Genomic DNA, 21,316 nt, shown 5'->3' with positions numbered 1-21,316 from the left:
GGGATTACAGGCGTGAGCCACCATGACCAGCCCCAAACATCTTTTAAGTTACCAGGAGCCCTGGTCTCAAGCTGCCTTCTGGACATCTGGCTTATCATGAGGCCTCATAGGTACTTCCTTTAAAACAGTCCCAGGAATGCTAATAATACATTCACCTTATACCTGATCTAGGTGGAAAATCATCATCATCATAATGTAATTGATAATGGCAACCATCCCTGTGCCTGACATTCCATCTTACTTACACTCTCTATCACTTCATATGGGAATAGCTAGCAATACTTCCCATTCTACAGATGACAAAACTAAGGCTCCGAAAGAATAAGGCATGAGTCCAACCAAATAGTTTGTGAGAAGCCAGATTTCCACCCAACAGTGTCTCGTTCCAAAGCATCAGCTGATCCCGAAGAGGTTCCTCATCAGAGATTTGGGCTGCTGCTCCCGCACTCCTCAGTTATGTACTGATGCTTACCACCTGCACAGGAGGCAGGGGTCATTGTCTGGAGACATGAGCTGAGTCTCCATAAGCAAGAGCACTGAGGTTCTAAGCAAAAAGCAGGAATGGGTAAGCATGGAACAGGTAAAGGCAAGAGTTTAGCCCTAGACCTCAGGTGAGCATCAAGGATAGAGTCTGGCCTCACGCCAGCCCATCTTTGATACCATTTTAACAATCTGCTCACACTTCCAGGGACCTGCATGGCTTCCCACCTCCAAGGGACTTGTTCTCCTGCCAGAGTAAAACACTGAATAGCTGCTTGTATTCAACCTGACATCCACAGATATTTAAGAGTCTAATTCAATCGTTATATCTTCTCTCTAGACACAAAGGAACCACAGCCTGCCGGCACCTCGGGGCGCTCTCTCTCTCTCTCTCTCTCTCATTTGCCTTTCTTGTTTAAGCATGCCAGGGATGTACACACGTGAAACAGGGTGGATTAAGTAAAGATGCTGTACAGTGGTGCTACTTTGGTGCTTAAAATATAAGAAAACTTAGTGGATTTCTGATCCTAACTGAGGAAAATCAGGTACCCGGGCTTTGGGTCGGGGGTCTAACCTCCTCGTGAATACAACAGTTGAACAGATGGGCAATGGCTTCAGTAGTCAAGGAGCTATCAATCCAACAGGAGAAAAGCCAAGTTTCCATCAGTCCTAAGCTCACGAGTCCCTCTGTTAAGGAGAATCACATTACGATGAAGTTTTAGGACATAAACCAAACAGCCAAGCCACCTTTTCCCTATTCCATTTCCAAAGGAAGATGTGCCAAGTAAGTGATAATATAAATCTGTAATGTTCTATCTACATCAGGGTGTCTGGCTGGCAAAAATCCACAGTGGAACCTTTGTAGGCCAGCTGAGATTTGTGGGACAGGGGGAGACGTGGCATGGAAACCCATTCCATAACCTTTCACCATGCATAAAATTTACTGTGAATGGAATTCCTAAAAGTCCATGTTGGCCTCTGATTTAAAACTATTAAATCTGGTTTCCTGAGAACACCTCCATTATAATAAATACATCACTATGACAACATATGCTAATTACACAATCTCAAAGACCAGAGTGAACAACCTATACATGAAAAATGCATTTGCACGCAGGTGTCCTGGATTCATACGACTCGGGCTTTAGATTTGGGTTGAGTCACAGGGCAAATCTCAAGCACTGCATGGGCAGTCTGATGTTATGGTGGAAAAGCCTGAGAAGCAAGGCATAAGGACACCAATTTCACACAGGTGACAAAATGAATCTGTGTTCATTTGTAACAGGGGCAGTATCTCCAGCTTATAGAATTTAAGAGGGAAATTATCTGTTATTTTTACAGATAGGAATATGTTCTTCTGAAAGACAAAAAGCGGATACACATACTTCTTCATCTTCAAAGTACGTCCTGAAGAAATTAGAGAAACACTATGGTCACTGTATGTAGTGATCTGTTAAAAAGAAAAATGAGATCCTTTCTATGTAAGTTAGCCAAACACTCTTTTTTATTTTCCTTAATCTGGGTTCATTTGTCCTGCTTTTCTCCTTCTTCTTCCCTCCTTCCTCAGACATTTCAGCCAGTCCTACTGGCCTCTAGCTGCTATGATAGTTGCAAAGATAAAGTACAATAGGCTTCCAATCTACAAATACTCTAATTGAAAGAAAAAATATACAATGGAACCTCCCTCCATAGAATGACAGATAAGAGAGGTGAATCAAGATGGTGGCCAGGGCTTTTGATCCAAACACAGACACACATTTGGATCCTGCTTCCATTACTGTGGCTTGCCATATGTGGAAGCCAAGGTCATTTAATTCCTCTGTATGCCCATCAACCAGACCTGCAAAATCAAGGCTTTGAGTATGTAAGTGTGAGATTTTCCTAAGGGTTAAATGAGATAAGTAAACCCAAGCTGTACACGGTAGACTCAACACATAAAATAATAACATAACAACAGTAACAAATAATTTTAACAGAGGTCAAAAGTGGGCAGAGTCATAAGTAAAGGACAGAAGGGAAAGTAAGCAAAACCTAAGAGGTGGGAAAGGACAAGGTCTATGGTATGTACCAACAAATGGGGGAAGAGCCTGGTGCAGTAGCTCACGCCTGTAATCCCAATACTTTGGGAGGCCGAGGCAGGAGGATTGCTTGAAGCCAGGAGTTTGAGACCAGCCTGGGCAACAGAGTAAGACTCCAGCTTTTTTGTTTTCCTTTTTTTTTTTTAATAGCTGGATGTGGTGGTGCTCACCTGTAGTCCTAGCTACTCAAGAGGCAGAGACGGGAGGATCACTTGAGCCCAGGACTTAACAGGCTGCAGTAAGCTAGGATCATGCCACCACACACCAATCTGGGCAACAGAGTGAAATCTTGTCTCTCAAAAAAATTAAAAACAGGCCAGGCATGGTGACTCATGCCTGTAATCCCAGCACTTTGGAAGGCCAAGGTGGTTGGATCATTTGAGGTCCAGAGTTTGAGACCAGCCTGGCCAACATGGTGAAATCCCGTCTCTACTAAAATGCAAAATAAATAAATAAATAAATAAATTAGCTGGGCGTGGTGGTGGGCGCCTATAATCTCAGCTACTTGGGAGGCTGAGGCAGGAGAATCCCTTGAACCCGGGAGGTAGAGTTTGCAGGGTGCCAAGATCACACTGCCGCACTCCAGCCTGGGCGACAGAGCGAGACTCCCTCTCAAAAAATAAATAAATAAGTAAACTAATTACTAATTAAAAACCATCAAAGAAACAAACAGGAAAAGCCATGTGGGAAAAAATTAACCTAGTGCAAAGCTAGTGTAGAAATAAACAAAGGGAACCCAAATAATAACAAATGGAGGTCATTTATTCAGAACTTCCTGCAGCCAGGCAGTCAGCCACCATCAGTTGTGTTTGGCAGAGACTCAAAGGAGGTAGGGAGAAAGAAAGCTTTATGGTTAAACAAAAAAGAAAGTGGATGCCTTCCAGTATGCTCCGACTGGAGGCTGTGGACATGGGGAAGCCGGAGGTGGGCTCACTAGACCAAGGCATCCTGTATGATTGGCTTGGGGAGCATATCTGGCTTTCTCTGGTTGGTTCTGCGTTGGAAGTGGGGACAAAAATTAGCAAAACTGGGCATTACTGACCAAGTCCTGACCATTCTCAGTTGACTGCTCCAGAGCCTGTGGGTCAGCGTTCCATGACTAAATATGGTCTGGCCATTGTCCATGTGTATATTTGGTGTCTCATTAGCAAGACATCCTAGGGACCAGTGACTGTTTACCTTACAGCTATCTGCAAAAAGGATCATGACAAAAACTCTTCCCCAAAGCAGCAAAGCAGTGAGTGCAGGGGAGCTGGCTGGCTGCAGACGAAGGAGTGCGCACGCACCAGAGTTTCCTTACAACAAGGGCCTCTCCTTTTCCGAGGGCGCCCACGCAATCTAAAAACCAGTCCCTCGCCACCATGGGTCTTTGTACAGGGATATGCATGAATTAGAGAGGAAAAAGGTGCTTTGATGTCCTAAAGAAATAGCTGTTTTTCAGACAACTCCTGGGAGGTGGTAATGTATTCAGTCACCTTTCAACATAATTCCTGTCTGACTCATTTTCTCTCTGGCTTCATCTTCTCCAAGGTGGTGCACACCTGTTCTGGGTGAATAAGAATAAGTGTGGGGTACAGATAGGGAGGGTTCAAGAAGCCAAATGAATACCGGAAAATACTAAGGGAAAGCAAATGAAAAAGAAAACCCCACCGTCCATATGAAATTCCTGGCAAAGTGATGACTAATGTTGTCTTTTAGAAAATCAGCAGTAACAGCCTCTAGATTCTCAGAGTGAGAGAGGAAAAAAAAAGAGCTGGGATCCCCCAAAGGCAGAAATATTCCACTTGACATAACCAGCCTTAGCTAACACATTTGTGGCTTCTGTTCTAGAAACCTCTGTCTTGAGTCCAGTTAGATCTGGGTTTCATCTCTGAATCTGGCACTTAACAGCCAGTAGACTCTGAGTCATCCTGCAGGCTATTTTGAGTTATCAGAAGGTGATGGTCTGATGTTGATGTGCTGCCCAGCACTCAGTATGCCCTCAGGAAAATGGTAGCTGTTATTTTATAGAACGGGGAGGAATCTGCCGGCTCTTACAGCACAGTGGCAGTGAAAGTTTGAGAAGATGGAGATCAGGCTTAGCATACCTCAGACATCCATTCCCTTCTCTAACAGACCCCAAGGTGCTTTGTACATGATTTCATTGTGTACTGAAAAGGGCCTATTATCATGTAACCATGTGCTAATCCGTGTAATGATGGAAACCTGGAGACCCACATGAGCAATGAGAACCAGCAGCCAGTCTCCCAGGTGGAAGGAGGGATAAACAAGAGTCTGCAGCTCAGTTACTCCTCATCCTCACCGGGGTCTGGCCAGCATCCATTCCCTTTCCTGTAAAGCACTCGCATTTCCTTTGGGAATCAGCCCTTCTCGCTGTCCTGATCCATGTGTTTTGAGATCTCACAGTAGCAAGTGACTCATGTTGGTTCAGTGATTCCCAGAGGCTGATTCAAGGATGTCCCCAGCTAGACCCAGGATGGTCGATTCCAGACTGGGGCAATGGGGAGTTTCACATCCTCAAGGCTTGGCCATCATCGGGGAAGGAAGTTCCTGGGTCACAAAGGGAAAGCTGGGCCCAAAGGGAAGAGAAAGACTCTTGATGACATCTGTATATCTGGCCCCAGCCGAGTCTGAGCCAGTTACATGCCTAGAGTTGTCACTTCCACAAGGCATCCCCCTCTCCAACCTGCCTAGCTTCAGTTAGTTCAGTGAGACTTCTCTTACTCACAACCAACACAGCCTGACACAGCAGAGTTAGTTTTGGCTGACGGGAGGTAAAAGGAAGGCGATTCTAGGCATGATCCCTAACTTCAGTGAACTTATGTTCTTGTTCTAGGAGGAGGCAAAACCAAGTAAACTGAAAAATAAAATTTAAAATATGTACACCAGGCACGATGGCCTGTAATCCTCTCACTTTGGGAGGCCCAGGAGGGCAGATCACTTGAGGTCAGGAGTTTGAGACCAGCTTGACCAACATGGTGAAACCTAGTCTCTATTAAAAATACAAAAATGAGCCGGGAGTGGTAATACATACCTGTAATCCCAGTTAATCGAGAGGCTGAGGCTGAAGAATTGCTTGAATCCGGGAGGCAGAAGTTGCAGTGAGCCAAGATCACACCACTGCACCCCAGCCTGGGTGACAGAGTGACACTTTGTCTCAAAAAAAAGAAATTAAAATATATAAATTGGGATGAGTGCTAGGAGGCTAAGGAAAGAAGGGCTAAGACGGAGGATAGATGGACCTTACTTTCTTTAGTTAGGACAGGATGGCAGGCAGAATAATGGTGCCAAAAGGCCAAGTGTAGTGGCTCACACCTGTAATCCCAGCACTTTGGGAGGCTAGAGGATTGATGGAGCCCAGGAGTCCGAGATCAGCCTGACAATAGAGCAAGACATCATCTCTACCAAAAACAACAAAATCAAAATCAAAAGGCATCCATGCTCTACCCTGAAATCTGCAAATGTGTTATTTGGCATGGCAGAGGAGACTTTGCAGAGGGAGGTAAGTTCTTGAGTTGAGGAGAGTATGCTGAGTTACCCAGGTGAGACCAATGCAGTCACAAAGGACCTAAAGGGTCACAAATAAACCTAAAAAGATGACAAAGTGGGAGAGAAGGGGCAGAGTCAGAGAGAGAACTGAAGACCCTGCACTCCTGGTTTTAAAGATGGAAGATGTGGCCACCAGCCAAGGAACACAGGTGGCCTCTAGAAACTGAAAAAGTCAGAACAAATTATCCCCGGAGGCCCCGGGAGTCCAGCCCTAACACCTTGATTTCAGCCCAGTGAGACCCTGCTATAGTTTGGATGTCTGTTACTTCCAAATCTCATGTTGAAATTTGATCTCCAATGTTGGAGGCCGGGGCTGATGACAATAGTCTATGTCATGGGGGTGGATGCTTCATGAATAGATTAATGTTCTCCCTCTATTTGTTCCCAGAGAGCTGGTTCTTTTTTTTTTTTTTTTTTGAGACGGAGTCTTGCTCTGTCCCCCTGGCTGGAGTGCAGTGGTGTGATCTCGGCTCACTGCAAGCTCCGCCTCCCGGGATCACGCCATTCTCTTGCCTCAGCCTCCTGAGTAGCTGGGACTACAGGCACCCGCCACCGCGCCCGGCTAATTTTTTTGTATTTTTAGTAGAGACGGGGTTTCACCGTGTTAGCCAGGATGGTCTCGATCTCCTGACCTTGTGATCCACCCGACTTGGCCTCCCAAAGTGCTGGGATTACAGGCGTGAGCCACTGCGCCCGGCCGAGAGTTGGTTCTTTTAAAGGCCCTGGCACTTCCCCTCCCCTCTCTTGCTCCCTTTCTCCCCATATGTTCTCTGAACCTGCTGGCTCCCCTTCACTTTCCACCATGAGTAGAAGCTGCCTGAAGCCCTCATCAGAAATACATTGGCACCATGGTTCTTGGACAGCCTGCAGAAACATGAGCCAAATAAACTTCTTTTCCTTGTAAATGACCCAGCTCAGGCATTCCTTTATAGCAACACAAAAGGACTAAGACAGACCCATTTTGGACTTCTGACCTCCAGAATGGTAAGAGAAGACATTCATGGTATGTAAGCCACTCATGTGTGGTCATTCGTTACAGCATTGACAGGAAACTAACACAGATGGTCACGAAGGGCCTCTCTCTGAGGAAGGAGCATTTACACTGACAGCTAAGGAATGAGGAGGTGGTACTCACACCAAGGGTAGAAGACGACCATCGGGGAGAGAAACCAGTACATGGAAAAAACCCTTAGATACGCAAGAGCTTGAAAGATTCTGATAAGAGCAAGCAGACCATTGTAACTACATTGTATATTGATTAGCCTTGGGGTTTAGAGAAGAATTTAAAGAACTTTATTTAATGCAACCCAACTTTTGAAGAAAACAAAGCACTATTTAATGATTTCCTTCCTCTTAAACTCGTTGAAGAGTAGAACCAAAACTCACCATTTATTAATAGTTACTAATACAAAGAATTCCACAAAAGTACAATTTTCCTTAGTAATTCCTATCTATATTCCTCACATGCCTTGCAGATTTTCTATTATGTCCTCTTCTCCTATATGCTCTCCTGCTGTACCTACTAGTATATTCTTAAGCCAGACTCATAATCGTCACGAAGTAAATATTTGTTGGATAAAAGTGCTGAGGTTTGGCCGGGAGCAGTGGCTCACGCCTGTAATCCCAACACTTTGGGAGGCAAAGACAGGAGGATCAGTTGAGTTTGGGAGTTCCAGACCAGCGTGGTCAACATGGTGAAACCCCGTCTCTACTAAAAATGCAAAAAATTAGCCAGGCATGGTGGCAGGCTCCTGTAATCCCAGCTACTTGGGAGGCTGAGGCAAGAAAATCATTTGAACCTGGGAGGCGGAGGTAGCAGTGAGTCACCCCACTGTACTGCAACCAGGGCAACAAGAGCGAAACTCTGTCTCAAAAAAAAAAAAGTGCCCAGGTTTTTGGTTTGAAAAGACACTCCCTGATGCTATTTATCCCCCATGACTTGCTCTCCTAAGTCATTCTAGAAATAATAAAAATTTTTGTTTACATAGAGAAGGGAGGTGACACATGGGGTAGGCGTCAGTCCAACAGCACTACCTGTCTGATTAGATGTTTAGGGTGGGGAGGAGAGGGAGGAGTAGTATTTTTTTTTTCATTTTATGTATTTATGTATGTATGTATGTATGTATGTATGTATGTATGTATGTATTTATTTATTTATTTTTGAGATGGAGTTTCGCTCTTGTTGCCCAGGCTGGAGTGCAATGGCGTGATCTCGGCTGACCGCAATCTCCACCTCCCGGGTTCGAGTGATTCTCCTGCCTCCGCCTCCTGAGTAGCTGGGATTACAGGCATGCACCACCATGCCTGGCTAATTTTGTATTTTTAGCACAGACAGGTTTTCTCCATGTTGGTCAGGCTGGTCTCCAACTCCCGACATCAGGTGATCCGCCGTCTTGGCCTCCCAAACTGCTGGGATGACAGGTGTGAGCCACTGTACCTAGCCGTGTTTTTTGTTTTGTTTTGTTTTTATAAAGTATCATCAAGATATCAAGGGAGCTGGAGGTTACTAATTATGGCAACTGTTTCAGGCTGGGAAGAAAGTATTATTATTTTTTTTTTTGGAGTGGGGGGGCTGTCCTCCATCCCATTTCAACTGCTGAGCAAGCAAAGAGCGATATGAATAAACTCTACAGGCACAAGAAGTCTAGGGCTTCCTTTTAAATCAGTTCCTAAAAGGCAAGGAACCAGTATATCATAGTGAGACAATCATTTATAACGGGGCCATTATTAGGAGCCAAGATATAAAAATCATACATGAAACAGCCTTATAAGCAGATTCAGTGCATGGCTGATTAACCTCCCTCTCCTGCTAGGAGCTGGACGGCTCTGGGGAGTGGTAATGAGATGTGCAAGTCATTGGCCTTGAGGTCACAGGTTTCAAGCTGGACATGTTAGAAGGGGCCTAATTGCTACTCATGGGTGACTTGGCAGCACACCTTATGAGCTGGGAGACACAGAGACAAGGGTTCGAGTCCCGGCACTGTCCCTGAACTAGCCACTGGAAATCTGCAATAGTCACAGATCCTCGGGAAGCCTCAGTTTCATGACTTACAAAACCTTGTCAGGGTTGATTTTGTTGTTGTTGTTGTTAGCTAAATATGAGTATGCTTGGCACATGGCAAATATTTGATAAATGATAATCCTTCGTGTTTTCTAGGCATACTTGTCTTCTTTTGACTTCTTAGGCATTAAGAAGGCAAGAGGTGCTGCAAATATTACAAGCTCCAGAGCTGTCAGATCCTCTTGGTTCTGGATAGCCGCGCAGAGCTTTTCTGCCTCTTCAGGTAAACAATGGAGAGGACCTTATCTTGGCTTATCTAGTTGGGGTTAACAGGAGCAGGGATAACAGGAGCACTAACATTTACTTTGTGCCAGGCACAGTTTAAGTATTTTATCACCAACAACTGATTTAATCCTTACAGGATCACCAGGAAGCAGGTCCTATTATTGCTATTACAAACCATCACCCCAGGATTTTACACCGAGTAGGATGAGTGCCATAATTCGGCAGTAGGATTCCAGAATTTGATGGACTATTCAAGTATTTCCTAATCCTAAAGGGCTGGACAGTTAGAAAAGAGATGTTTTTCCTGCATTTTATCATGAGTGTGCCTCACGCCCAGCATTCCCCACTGAGGTATGCTGATGCTGATGTGCACCCACACACAGCCTCAGCAGAAGCAAAAAGAAATACCATAGCAGTCGAGGTGGGAACTGCCATGGACACCAAGGAAGGGAAACACGAAAAGGAGTCTTCATCCATGTCTCAGCTGGCAGCAGCCCACGGCAAGAACATGGAGACTCAACTTGCCCGGAAACCTCATCCATCAAGCAGCTCCTGGTGGCACGAAAATCACAGGAACAAATAAGTGAGGACTGCAGGTCTGGGCAGCATTGAATTTGACCTGGTGCACATATATGGAGCTCAGTAAAGTCGACAGATTCCATCAAGGCTGAAACAAAAGCGGGAAGCCCAAAGAGAAAGAAGCAAGGACAGAGACTTTCAGCAAAAAAGGAAAGTCAACATAAAGGGACAGAACGAGGAATCTGGAGACAGAAGCCATGGGTTCAAATCCCAACTCTGACTCCTAGTCCAATCCTCTATCCTCCACCTCCTCCCGGCATTCCCCACCCATTTCCTTAACCTTGAAATAAGTCAACACCTTCTTGACAACACAGGATGCTATAGAATGGATATTCACAAATTATCTCTGGCTTAGGAATCCCAATTCAAGTATATATAAAAATGCCATCTATTTTCCTGTTAAATGGAGAGAAATTGTCAATTATGTGCGGGACAGACAGTCTCCTACACAGGCATGTCACATTCAATGTACTAGAGTATTTAAGTGTTAACTCTCCAATAAATTGGTTGTTGTTTTTCTTCTTTTCTTCCCTCTTTGCGTTTTCCAAGGACTTACGGCTCTTGATGAAAAGGGAGGAATAATCATTTTTTCCGTGTCTGCGATCAAGATCTATTTGGTAACCCACTCCTCTAATACCGCCTGTGCAGAGAAATAATTTCGGCTCCCCGTTAATTTGAGTATTGAACTGAAATTCTGCAGCTGCTTTCTGCCAAGCTTGAAAGCAGAAATTAATTTCAATGACCCAGGCAAGTGGAGGGGAGCTCTGTCAGGTAATTAGTCTTCGTCTTTTGCTTCTCAGGGTCTATCACTGTGTTAATCCATACATAAACCTAGGCATTCCCGGAGTCGCTCGCAATCTGCGGGGCCGTTTAACTACCTCTTGCTTGGGTTAACCACGAGCCAGGCATCTGCAGGGAAACGGATGAAGGCTCCCTTTCATGTTTCCCTTCCTTCTACCTATTTAGGGCCAGCAGAATGAATGTGGCTGATTTACATGTTCTTTTCCCCATTTGATTGAGTCTGCAGTTGATTAAATAGAGCTTGGGGTGGGAGAGGGGATTGGGTGGGGAGGGGTTCCCACTCCTGCTGCTTTCTGACTTGCCAGTTTATTAATGAAAGAGCCACGGATATTGATAGCCCTGACACTACAACTGCAGCAATTAAAGGGTATGCCCTTCCAGGCTTCTAATTAAAAAGGAGCATTTTTCTCTCCAGGATGGGTCCTATTTTCATATTTGCATTCGATTGTGGCTCTGGTTTGGGGGCTTCTCTGCCTTTTCCTTTAGAAAAAAAAAATCTCCTGGGGGAAACTTAGACCTGAAAAAAAATAAACACAGCGTGAAAGGCTTTGTTCTCAATGGGGGTCATTCTGAAATCCAAGGAAGAGAATTTTTTTGGAGGAGGCACCTGTTCACAACCACAGCCTGCTTCTCTCCCAAACCCTTCTCTCAGCTTCGAGGAGTGTTTCAGCTGTTCTATGTTACAGTAATGCTCAGTTAGGACAAGTTTCGCAGCTGGTTCCTTTCCTTTCCTTTCCCTTTTCCTTCCTTCCATCTGCCCTTCCTTTGTTTTTCTTTTTTTTTTTTTTTTGGAGAGAATCTCACTGTGTCACCCAGGCTGGAATGTAGTGGCACGATCTCGGCTCACTGCAACCTCTGCTTCCCAGGTTTAAGCAATTCTCCTGCCTCACCCTTCCACGTAGCTGGGATTACAGGTGCACACTGCCATGCCCAGCTAATTTTTTGTATTTTAGTAGAGACGAGGTTTTACCATGTTGCCCAGGCTGGTCTTCAACTCCTGAGCTCAGGCAATCTGCCTGCCTCGGACTCCCAAAATGCTAGGATTACAGGCGTGAACCACCGCGCCCAGCCCCTTCTTTCTTTCTTTCCTTCTTTCTTTCACCAACTTTTAAGTTCCAGGGAACTATGTGTTTTATGTGCACGTTTGTTACGTAGGTAAACGTGTGCCATGGTGGTTTGCTGCACAGATGAGCCTATCACCTAGGTATTAAGCACTGGTGGTTCTTTCTGATGCAAACCCCTGCTTCATTGCAGTACAGGAATCAGGTCACATCAATGGCCGGAGCTGGCGAGGTGCAGAATGTGGAGACTGAGCCTATACCTCGCCCCTGTGCCCTTCCTGCCAATTCTGAACACCAGGATTCTAGCCCAGAGCGGCCGACTTGAGTGGCACTCCAAACTTTCAAGGGAAGTCAGAGATTGGGATTTTGAAGTGGAACATTCCTTCAATAGTATCCATTCGTTTGTTAAAAATCACCACAGGCGCGCGCGCACACACACACACACACACACACACACACACACAAACACACACGCATGACCCAAAGAGAGGACATTGGCAATGCCAGAGACTCTCTATCGGCCTCCCTCCAATCCTGAAGATCCATTTCTTCTCAATACTCAATGCTTTGTGTTTCTATTGTGAACCCCTCATCTAAAGGAAAATGAATCCGCCTGGCGTTGCTGTCTCACTTTCCTATCTGAGTGGTCACAGGCTGTGAAAATACGCCAGCACCGTGTGGGATTTAAAAAGGAAACCAGCTGTGATCCCCAAACGCCTGCCTCCTACTCCCTCCACAGTTGACATGAGATCACCACTCTATCTTCCTAGTAGTCCTCATCCTCACACTGAAGCCACGCTGGGCCTAGCCTGGTGGCTCACACCTGTAATTCCAGCACTTTAGGAGGCTGGGGTGGGTGTATCACCTGATGTCAGGAGGCCAGCCTGGCCAACATCGTGAAACCCTGTCTCTACTAAAAAAGACAAATAATTAGCTGGGCATGGTGGCGGGCACCCATAATCCCAGCTACTCCAGAGGCTGAGGCAGGAGAATCACTTGAACCCGGGAGGCAGAGGTTGCAGTGAGCAAAGATCGCGCCATCGCACCCTAGCCTGGGCAACAAGAGTGAAACTCTGTCTGGAAAATAAATAAATAAATAAATAAATAAATAAATAAATAAATGAAATAAAAATTAATTTAAAAAAAAGCCAATCCGTGCCCCTGGAGTCTGGGGGGCGGGGGAGGCCTCTCTCTCCATCCCACCCACCACCAGGTCCTCCAGAGGCAACTCTGGGTTTACTCTTAGTACAGTAATGAATCCACTTTGGGATCTCAAACACTCTTATTTCCCTTCCGTGCACTTCCCTTTTCTCGACTGCAAAGCGAGAGAATAATTCTGAGCCCACAGGTCTGTTGTGAGGTTCCCATGAAGTCATATACGGCAAGGTGTGAGCCCAGGTGCCAGTCTCCTCGTAAGGAATGACCCAGCTTGGGTCACTTCCCTGTACTTGTCACTGACGCCTGGGCCCACATGGCTTTGCGCACATGCAGAGGTACTTTGTACATCCTGGGAGTCGAGTCTTCCAAAGTGAACGGGCTCTTGGTTCCAAGTTTCCACCCTGCCCAAAAAGAACAATATAACGTCCCAGTATTGGACAGCAGGCTGATCCTTTGACCTCAGCTTTTCTACCCCTCAAGTGGGTTTCTGTTCCTCCCCCACAGGACTGGTAAAAGATTATAAAGGAAAGCAGCCCTGATACCCAGGAAGCCTTTAGGAAATTAAGCCCCGACTACCACCTCCCCAGAGGAGCTGTTTTTTACTCGTATCTCTCAGGTTTTCTTCAAAGTTATTTTTCCATGCCTAGGACTAAAGCTTGGAAATAGGAGAAAAAAAAAAAATTCCTCAATTTTCACAGGAGCGACAACTGTGAAATCTCCTAATTATTTCTGATTTTACTGTGAATTCCTAGAAATGCCGCATCTCCTCCCAACCTGGAGAGAGACAGCGCCCTGACAAAGAGAAAAGCTCTCATGCTCTGAAGTATTTGATTGGAATCTGAAGTGCTCTATCTCTCCTCTGACCACCCCCGCCCTTCCCTCAAGCCTGCTGCTGGGGCATGGTGGAAAAGTCAGAAGCATTAGTCTGGTGTCAAGTGGCACTGCTATCCACATTCTATGAGAGTCAATTGCAATTAACAGGGTCATCCAGAAAAGGCAGGTACAGCCCAGACAAAAGGAGCACAGAGAGATCTTATCAGAGTCCAAGGCCAACAGGCTGGGTCTGAGCCTTTCAGATGCTGCTTGCAGAGGAAACAAACAAACAAAAAAATGGTGGTGGAAAGTGGTAGGGATAGGAAAGACAGACCCAGCCAGAGGGGGGAAAGGACAGGGAATGAAAAGAGCTGGGCGACTGAATCCCGGGGTTTAAAGAACAAACACAGACTCCTCGGCCTATGTCTTGGGTTCAGCTCCTGACTCTGCCCCTGGCCACTTACAAAACTTGGGCCATTCAACCCCTCCGAGCCTTCATTGGCTTGTGGGCAAAATGCGAATACAAATAGAATGTTCCTGTTTTTTAAACTGTCATGTAAAATAATTGCCATGGGAAACAGTGCTGAGGGTAGTGCCTGATATTGGACAGTTACCAGAATAACTAACAGAAGAGCTTAGCTTGGAGTCGGGAAAGCAGTACGGAGAACCTAGAGAGAAGTGGATGATGTGAGCAAGTTTCCCAGGGAAGAACTCAAAACACTGCACAGAAAGGTGACCAAGTTGAAAGTGATTCTGCGCCTACCTAGTGGAAGATGGCATGGAGACCCCTGCCCCCTACTCAGAGGAAGGACTGACCCTGCAAGGAAGCAAAGTCCTCCATGCTCATGGATGCTGGTACCAATTACAGAGGTCCCCTCTCCGCGTTCCTAAAGACTGGAAGGTAGAGACACACACACACCACAGTAGGCCCTGGGCCGGGACAATGTTACCCAGGCCCTAGGTCCCCTACACATCACTCTATTTTGACACTCTTAGCTGCTGCCAAAGATGTTTAAAGTTCCTTTCAAACAGAAGGGCTTAAGCACCTACTCTGTGCTTAGCTCTGAGCCCTTTATCAAGGAGCATACAGGAAAACAATGTCTCCAGTCCTTCCTTCTTTTACCTGTCTTTGATCTGGGAATGATGTCAGGGAGTAAGGAAAGGTGATGTGGTAGAACCAAAATTTCCAAAGCAACCGAATTTCCTATGTCAGGTGGACCACTGATGAGTCACATCACTGTGGACCAGTGGCTGGGTATCTTTAAAAGCCTCATCTGTAACGTGGGGGCAGGAACTTTTTTTTTTTTTTTTTTTGAGACAGAGTTTCACTCTCGTTGCCCAGGCTGCAACGCAGTGGCGCTGTCTCAGCTCACTGCAACCTCCGCCTCCTGGGTTCAAGAGATTCTCCTGCTTCAGCCTCCCAAGTAGCTGGGATTATAAGTGCCCTCCACCATGCCCAGCTATTTTTTGTATTTTTAGTAGAGATGATGGGGAGGGGCGTTGGTGGCGGGGAGTTCACCATGTTGGCCAGGCTGGTCTCAAACTCCTGACCTCCAGTGATCCGCCCACTTCAGCCTCCCAAAGTGCCGGGATTACAGGCAGAAATATTTCTCACCACAGAGTTATTGTGATGATTAGAAAATGCGGGCAGCGTGATGGGCATGTCAGGCGTGCAATTTATTTTTCATTAGTCCACGTTCCTGGGTGTGCTGCAGATGAGCAGGGATTGGACAGCTTGAACCCTCAACCTGTCTCAGATGTGCACTTGCCTCTGTTGGGAATTGGACAGACAAGGGGAACGCGTCCAAACCACACCACCCTCTATGGCCAGATAAGGAGTTTTAACCAATGCACAGGCTCTCAGATTGGTCCTTAACAACTGGTCTTTAAATGTTCCAGCTCAGGGCTGCACCATGAAGAGGGTATCTGAAGAAGCAACCAAATTAACAGGAGGTTGAATGCCTCTTGATGCCCTTCCAGAAGCAAACGCATGACTCCAGAGCAGGCGGGGAGATGCCACTCCATTCTTACTTGCTGAGCTAGGCTGCCTGTTTTTGTTCACACATCTCGGTAAGTGAGCACTTACCTTTCAGGCCCTCTTAGAATTCCAGAAACTTGAGGCTAAAAATCCATTACTTATCAATTTTAAAAGTTCCCATGGAGTGAGAGAAAAGAGGGTCATTACCAGGAAGCAAACGGCGGATGGGGAGGGTAGCCACTCTATTTTCTATTAGGAAAAAAAGATAATACACAGCAGAACCTCATTAAGTCAGTATCGGTTTATTCAAAAGAGCTTATCATTCGCAGCAACTATTCCCCAATCAACTGGACGCCTCTACTGTAATCTCCTTTAACACTGAAAGTCTGATGATTAAATATATTAATATATCAGAGAGGCCAAACTGGGTTTATCCAAAGGTGGGACTCTTTGGCTGTAATGTCTGAGGTGTCTACTAGAGCAATTGACACATAGTAGGTTTGCAATAACCCTTAGCTCCCTCCCCTTGCATGTGGGATTATCAAAGCTTTAACCTGGTTTATAATATGTCTAGTCCTTATCAATAATAACCTGGTTTCCATTATAATATACTACCTTTTATTAAACTGGAGCCAGAAACTCTTAATAGCAAGAGCCTGTCAAAGGCATTTTAATCACTACTGGAGTGCAGATGTCTCTCCTAGGAAAACACGGGCAATGTTCCACAGCGAGGATAGGGATCGTCCATCTACCTTCGTGTTGGCAGGATGAGTTACGGAATTGTATTATCCGTGCAATTAGGCCAAGGCTTCTTCTGTACTTCCACAGTGACCTCTCTTGACTCTGTGTAATACGAGGTACTTTTCTCTGTGTCCTGGTTTCCAAAGCATCTTTTTCCCCTACAATGGCCACCAATGACATCTGCACGGAAAGGCCAACTTCTGAGATTTGGGCATGCCTTCCACTAGCTGTATTTCCAACATGGACATCCAGGTCAAAGGCAAAATGATGGCCAGGGCTTTTCATGACGACGATGATAACACTGATGTGGACGGAGATGATGTTGTCCACGCTAAGTAGGGAGCACTTCCTGTGTTACTGCCTGTGCAAATGCTGTTCAAGCATTTTTAGCACTTCGTCCTCTCAACAACCCTTGAATAAAGAAACAACTAACATCTTCATTTTGCACATGAAGAAACTGAGGTGTACAGAGGATGAGCAACTTGTCTGCCCTCTCCACCCACCAGAAAATAAGTGGCACAGCCAGGATACGAACCCAGGTGCATGACTTCTAATTCTGCATGTTTCACAATTCTCCTTCCCTTCTTGCCCAGTCAAGGACAACACATCAGAGCTCCTGGAGTTCCTCCCAGGTGAGTAGTTGCAGAGGTCCCCTGATCAGGATCTAAGGTGGTGGCCAAGATCCAAGTCCACCTGCCATCCTTCCTCAGGCTTTTTGGACAACGGATTAAAGGGACAACCAGGCATCTGTCCAACAGGCAAAACACTTAAGGTTTAGATGGAAAGGGTCTCATGCATCTAATTCCAATAGCCCAGAGCCAGACCCCAGCAAATCCTGAGTCAGGGAGCCTTTGACTGCAGATGTTGAGTGGCAAGAGGTACAGTTTTGGCATTAGGCACACTGAGATTTGAAATCTTACTTCCTGATGTAATCACATTGGGCAAGGCTTCCTATCTGTGAGGGGGTAGAATATGTCCTGCAGGGAAGCCGTCAGGGTTGGATGAGGAATCTCAAGTGAATGCATGGGGCTGAGGCTGGGATAAATTTATTTACAGGCTCTTTACTGCTCTGGGCCCTTTTCCCTCCTCCTTGTTCACAAAGTCAGCACTTTTCTCAAGCCCACCTACACACCAATGCGCCCGCGCACACACATACAGACACACACACATACACACATACACACACTCTCTCTCTCTCCAGTCTGGTGCTGAGTCTCTAAACCATTGGCGCTCAGCTTCCTTCTGTCTGGATGATGTTTATCGGCAGGATCCACTGGTTTCGAACTTTTTTTTTTTTTTGGGAGAGAGAGTCTCACTCTGTCACCCAGGCTGGAGTGCAGTGGCGCAATCTTGGCTCACTGCAACCTCCGCCTCCTGGGTTCAAATGATTCTCCTGCCTCAACTTCCCGAGTAGCTGGGATTACAGGTACCCGCCACCACGCCCAGCTAATTTTTGTATTTTTAGTAGCGACAGGGTTTCACCATGTTGGCCAGGCTGGTCTCAAACTCCTCACCTTGTGATCCACCTGCCTCAGCCTCCCAAAGTGCTGGGATTACAGACATGAGCCACCATGCCCGACCGTCCCTAGAACTTTTAACAGCTCCACTTGCTCTCCCAATCAAACAGCATTTTTGTGCCTGAAGGAGGGAATAAGGGAAAGAGATATTATAAGGATGACTTAAAAATAAAAGCAGAAGCGTATCATTTCCACGCTTGGGCATTTCAGCATCCATTTATAATGAGATACTTGTCATACACTAAACTAACTGCTTGCTCTTAGCTGACCACTATGGTGTTCCTATTCTCCTGGACATTTGTATTTAGACACAAAAAACTGAATCACTAATGCTAAAAATTTTTATTCCAAACGTACACAAAGGTCTCTCTCTGGTACAGAAGTATATAGCTGCATCTCTAACCTGCACCTTCTCTGGGTTCAAGAGTGCTCAGTGGTGTGGAAAACAGGGTGTCCAACCCCACAGCTGGCTGTCAGTTGGCCGGAGGGTTGCCTCTTTGGGCTCTCTACGGGGTCAGACTAACAAAAGGACGCTCAGCCCTTTGGTCAGCAGAGCTGGAACTGTTCTCAGCAATGAAAAACCTAAAAAAAAAAAAAACTCAGATGGTTCCTCCCTTGCTCCCGTAGGTGACCTACATGTGAGTGGGAAGGAAAACAGGTCCCAATCCCTGTTTGATGCACTTGGGAACACAGCCTGGGTTGCACCGCATACCACAGCCTGCAGTCCTCTTGATGAATCATACATAAAGCGGAGAAGAAAGCCAGGCCTGCCAGCCCAACTTTGCACTTCACAGTGAAGCATAAAAGCACGCAGGAGGTAGCACAAGTTGCTTTCTTGAGAAGCGGGCCTTGCAGCAATCTGTTTATGAAAAGGAGGAGACCTTTGTAGTGGCATCTCTGAAGCCAGAGGCCTGCCAGCGTACTCATCAGAAACCCGCACAATGAAAGGTTGGAAACCAGTGTTGCTGTACGTTAGCTAGAGAACACAGGTGGGACCTAACCAAAGTTCTGAGCTTGTGGTTCTGTTTTAAAGTCATGTGGTACAAAATGCAGTTTCACCTGCTAAGGCTTGAAGACAGGAAGGGTGGAGAGGGAGGGGTGAATAAAAAATCACAATCCAAGAGCTCCTAGGTTCAAATCCCTGCCCTGTCCCTGCCTAGCTGGGTATCCCCACAGAAGATACTTATGCTCTCCAATCCTTAACTTCTTCTTTTTTTGTTCTCTTTTGTTTTGTTTTGAGATGGAATCTTGCTCTGTCACCCAGGCTGGAGTGCAGGGGCACGATCTTGGCTCACTGCAACCTCTGCCTCCCAGGTTCAAGCGATTCTCCTGCCTCAGCTTCCCAAGTAACTGGGATTAGAGGCACACGCCACCACGCCCGGCTGATTTTGTATTTGTAGTAGAGATGGGGTTTCACCATGTTAGCCAGATTGCTCTCGAACTCCTGACCTCAAGTGATCCCCCATCTCGGCCTCCCAAAGTGCTAGGATTACAGGCGTGAGCCACCATGTCTGGCCACCTTAACTTCTTCATCTGTAAAATCGGGATAATAAATGTTCGATCCCTCCCCAACATGGTCCTACCTTTCTTTTACATGTAGGAGGGGTGGAGAAGGTGATCAGGTAAGAGTTTGCCCAAGTAGGCCAGGCGCGGGGGCTCACGCCTATAATCCCAGCACTTTGGGAGGCTGAGACAGGCGAATGACCTGAGGACAGGAGTTCGAGACCAGTCTGACCAACATGGAGAAATCCCAACTCCACTAAAAATACAAAATTAGCTGGGCGTGGTGGCGTGTGTCTGCAATCCCAGCTACTCGAGAGGCTGAGGCAGGAGAATCACCTGAATCTGTGAGGCAGAGGTTGCAGTGAGCTGAGATAGCACCATTGCACTCCAGCCTGGGAGACAGAACGAGACTCTACCTAAAAAAATAAATAAATAAATAAATAAAATAAAACAAAATAAAATTGGCCAATTAAGTAAGTGGAGGAAGAGAGGGTCTGTGGTAATGAGGAGGACACTAAGGGGTTATATCAACCCCTTCCTCATTTCTCCCACCCCTTTCTTGGCCTACACCCTCTTCAAAAAAATAACATTTAGGCCGGGTGCGGTGGCTCAAGCCTGTAATCCCAGCAATTTGGGAGGCCGAGACGGGTGGATCACGAGGTCAGGAGATCGAGACCATCCTGGCTAACACGGTGAAACCCTGTCTCTACTAAAAAATACAAAAAACTAGCTGGGTGAGGTGGCAGGCGCTTGTACTTCCAGCTACTGGGGAGGCTGAGGCAGGAGAATGGCGTGAACCCGGGAGGCGGAGCTTGCAGTGAGCTGAGATCGCGCCACTACACTCCAGCCTGGGCGACAGAGCGAGACTCCGTCTCAAAATAAATAAATAAATAAATAAAAATAAAATCTGCAACGTAAGTAGGAAAGTCCAAAAGAAAGGACTCAAATGCAGAGGTAGCAGAATAACCCGATAATGACTCTAATACTTAGGGCATGCTGACCTACTCTGTGTCAAATACTATTCTACATGTTTTAGTTAATTGTATCATTTATTCCTCACTCCCCTCCAAAACAATCCCTGGAAGCAAATACTAGTAGTATTAACCCCATCGTACAGAGATACAAAAACAGCTCAGAAAGATGGGGTCGTTCTGCAACCTGTCACTTAATATGACAGAACTGGAATTCAACCCAGATATTTCTGACTCTTGATCTTAACTGTTTATCTATTAAGCAACTACTTGCAAATTTGCTAGTTTGACCTCCTCTGGATTTCATGGACCAAGAAGACTCTTTTTTTAGAAAGAATTGGGAGGTCCGAAATCAGGTTGTCAACTTTATTTTGTTTTTCCAAGTAAGGAGACTTAAAAAACATCTACCACCTCCAAACACTGTCATTTCATAAAAGACGGAATAATTTAAATCCGAAAGTGCATATAAGGCAGAAGTGCCAATAAAAAGAGAGCAAGCTTCTTCTACTTCTAATCACTTTGAAAAGAATATTTTGGCTGGGTGTGGTGGCTCACACCTGTAATCCCAACACCTTGGAAGACCCAGGTGAGCAAATTGCTTGAGCCCAGGAGTTAGAGACTAGCCTTGGCAACATGGTGAAACCCTGTTCCTACAAAAAACAGCCAGGCATGGTGGCGCACACATGTAGCCCTACCTGGAGGGCTAAGGCAAGAAGATCTCTTGAGCCTGAGAGGAGGAAGCTGCAGTGAGCCGAAATCATGCCACTGTGCTAGACCTTGGGTGACATAGCCAGAATCTAT

The 21,316-nt window shown here is 46.0% G+C and overlaps 1 protein-coding gene across 8 annotated transcripts in view; it reads right to left on the bottom strand.

The window, feature by feature from the left end:
- The window catches only part of LOC105491228 (WW domain containing oxidoreductase), a 1,122,875-nt gene that overhangs the window by 559,886 nt on the left and 541,673 nt on the right, over positions 1–21,316 (bottom strand). The window contains exons 9-11 of one of the 8 annotated variants that reach the window (XR_011616112.1): positions 21,211–21,316; positions 18,039–18,162; positions 1–17,271 (exon numbers count right to left, since the gene is read on the bottom strand). The exon at positions 1–17,271 is cut by the window's left edge and continues 9,992 nt beyond it. The exons of 2 other annotated variants lie outside the window; for them this stretch is intronic. Coding sequence is in view for 4 of the 6 variants with exons in the window: in XM_011757426.3 (XP_011755728.2) it covers positions 21,128–21,316 (189 nt within the window). In the remaining 2 variants the exon portion in view is untranslated. 5 more of the 8 variants (XR_011616111.1, XM_071083669.1, XM_071083670.1 and 2 more) reach the window with 5 other exon arrangements.

This window comes from Macaca nemestrina, chromosome 18 (assembly GCF_043159975.1).
Source record: "Macaca nemestrina isolate mMacNem1 chromosome 18, mMacNem.hap1, whole genome shotgun sequence".
Taxonomy (NCBI): domain Eukaryota; kingdom Metazoa; phylum Chordata; class Mammalia; order Primates; family Cercopithecidae; genus Macaca; species Macaca nemestrina.
Note: the sequence above shows the minus strand (reverse complement) of the source record. Positions and strands in the feature narration are given on the sequence as shown.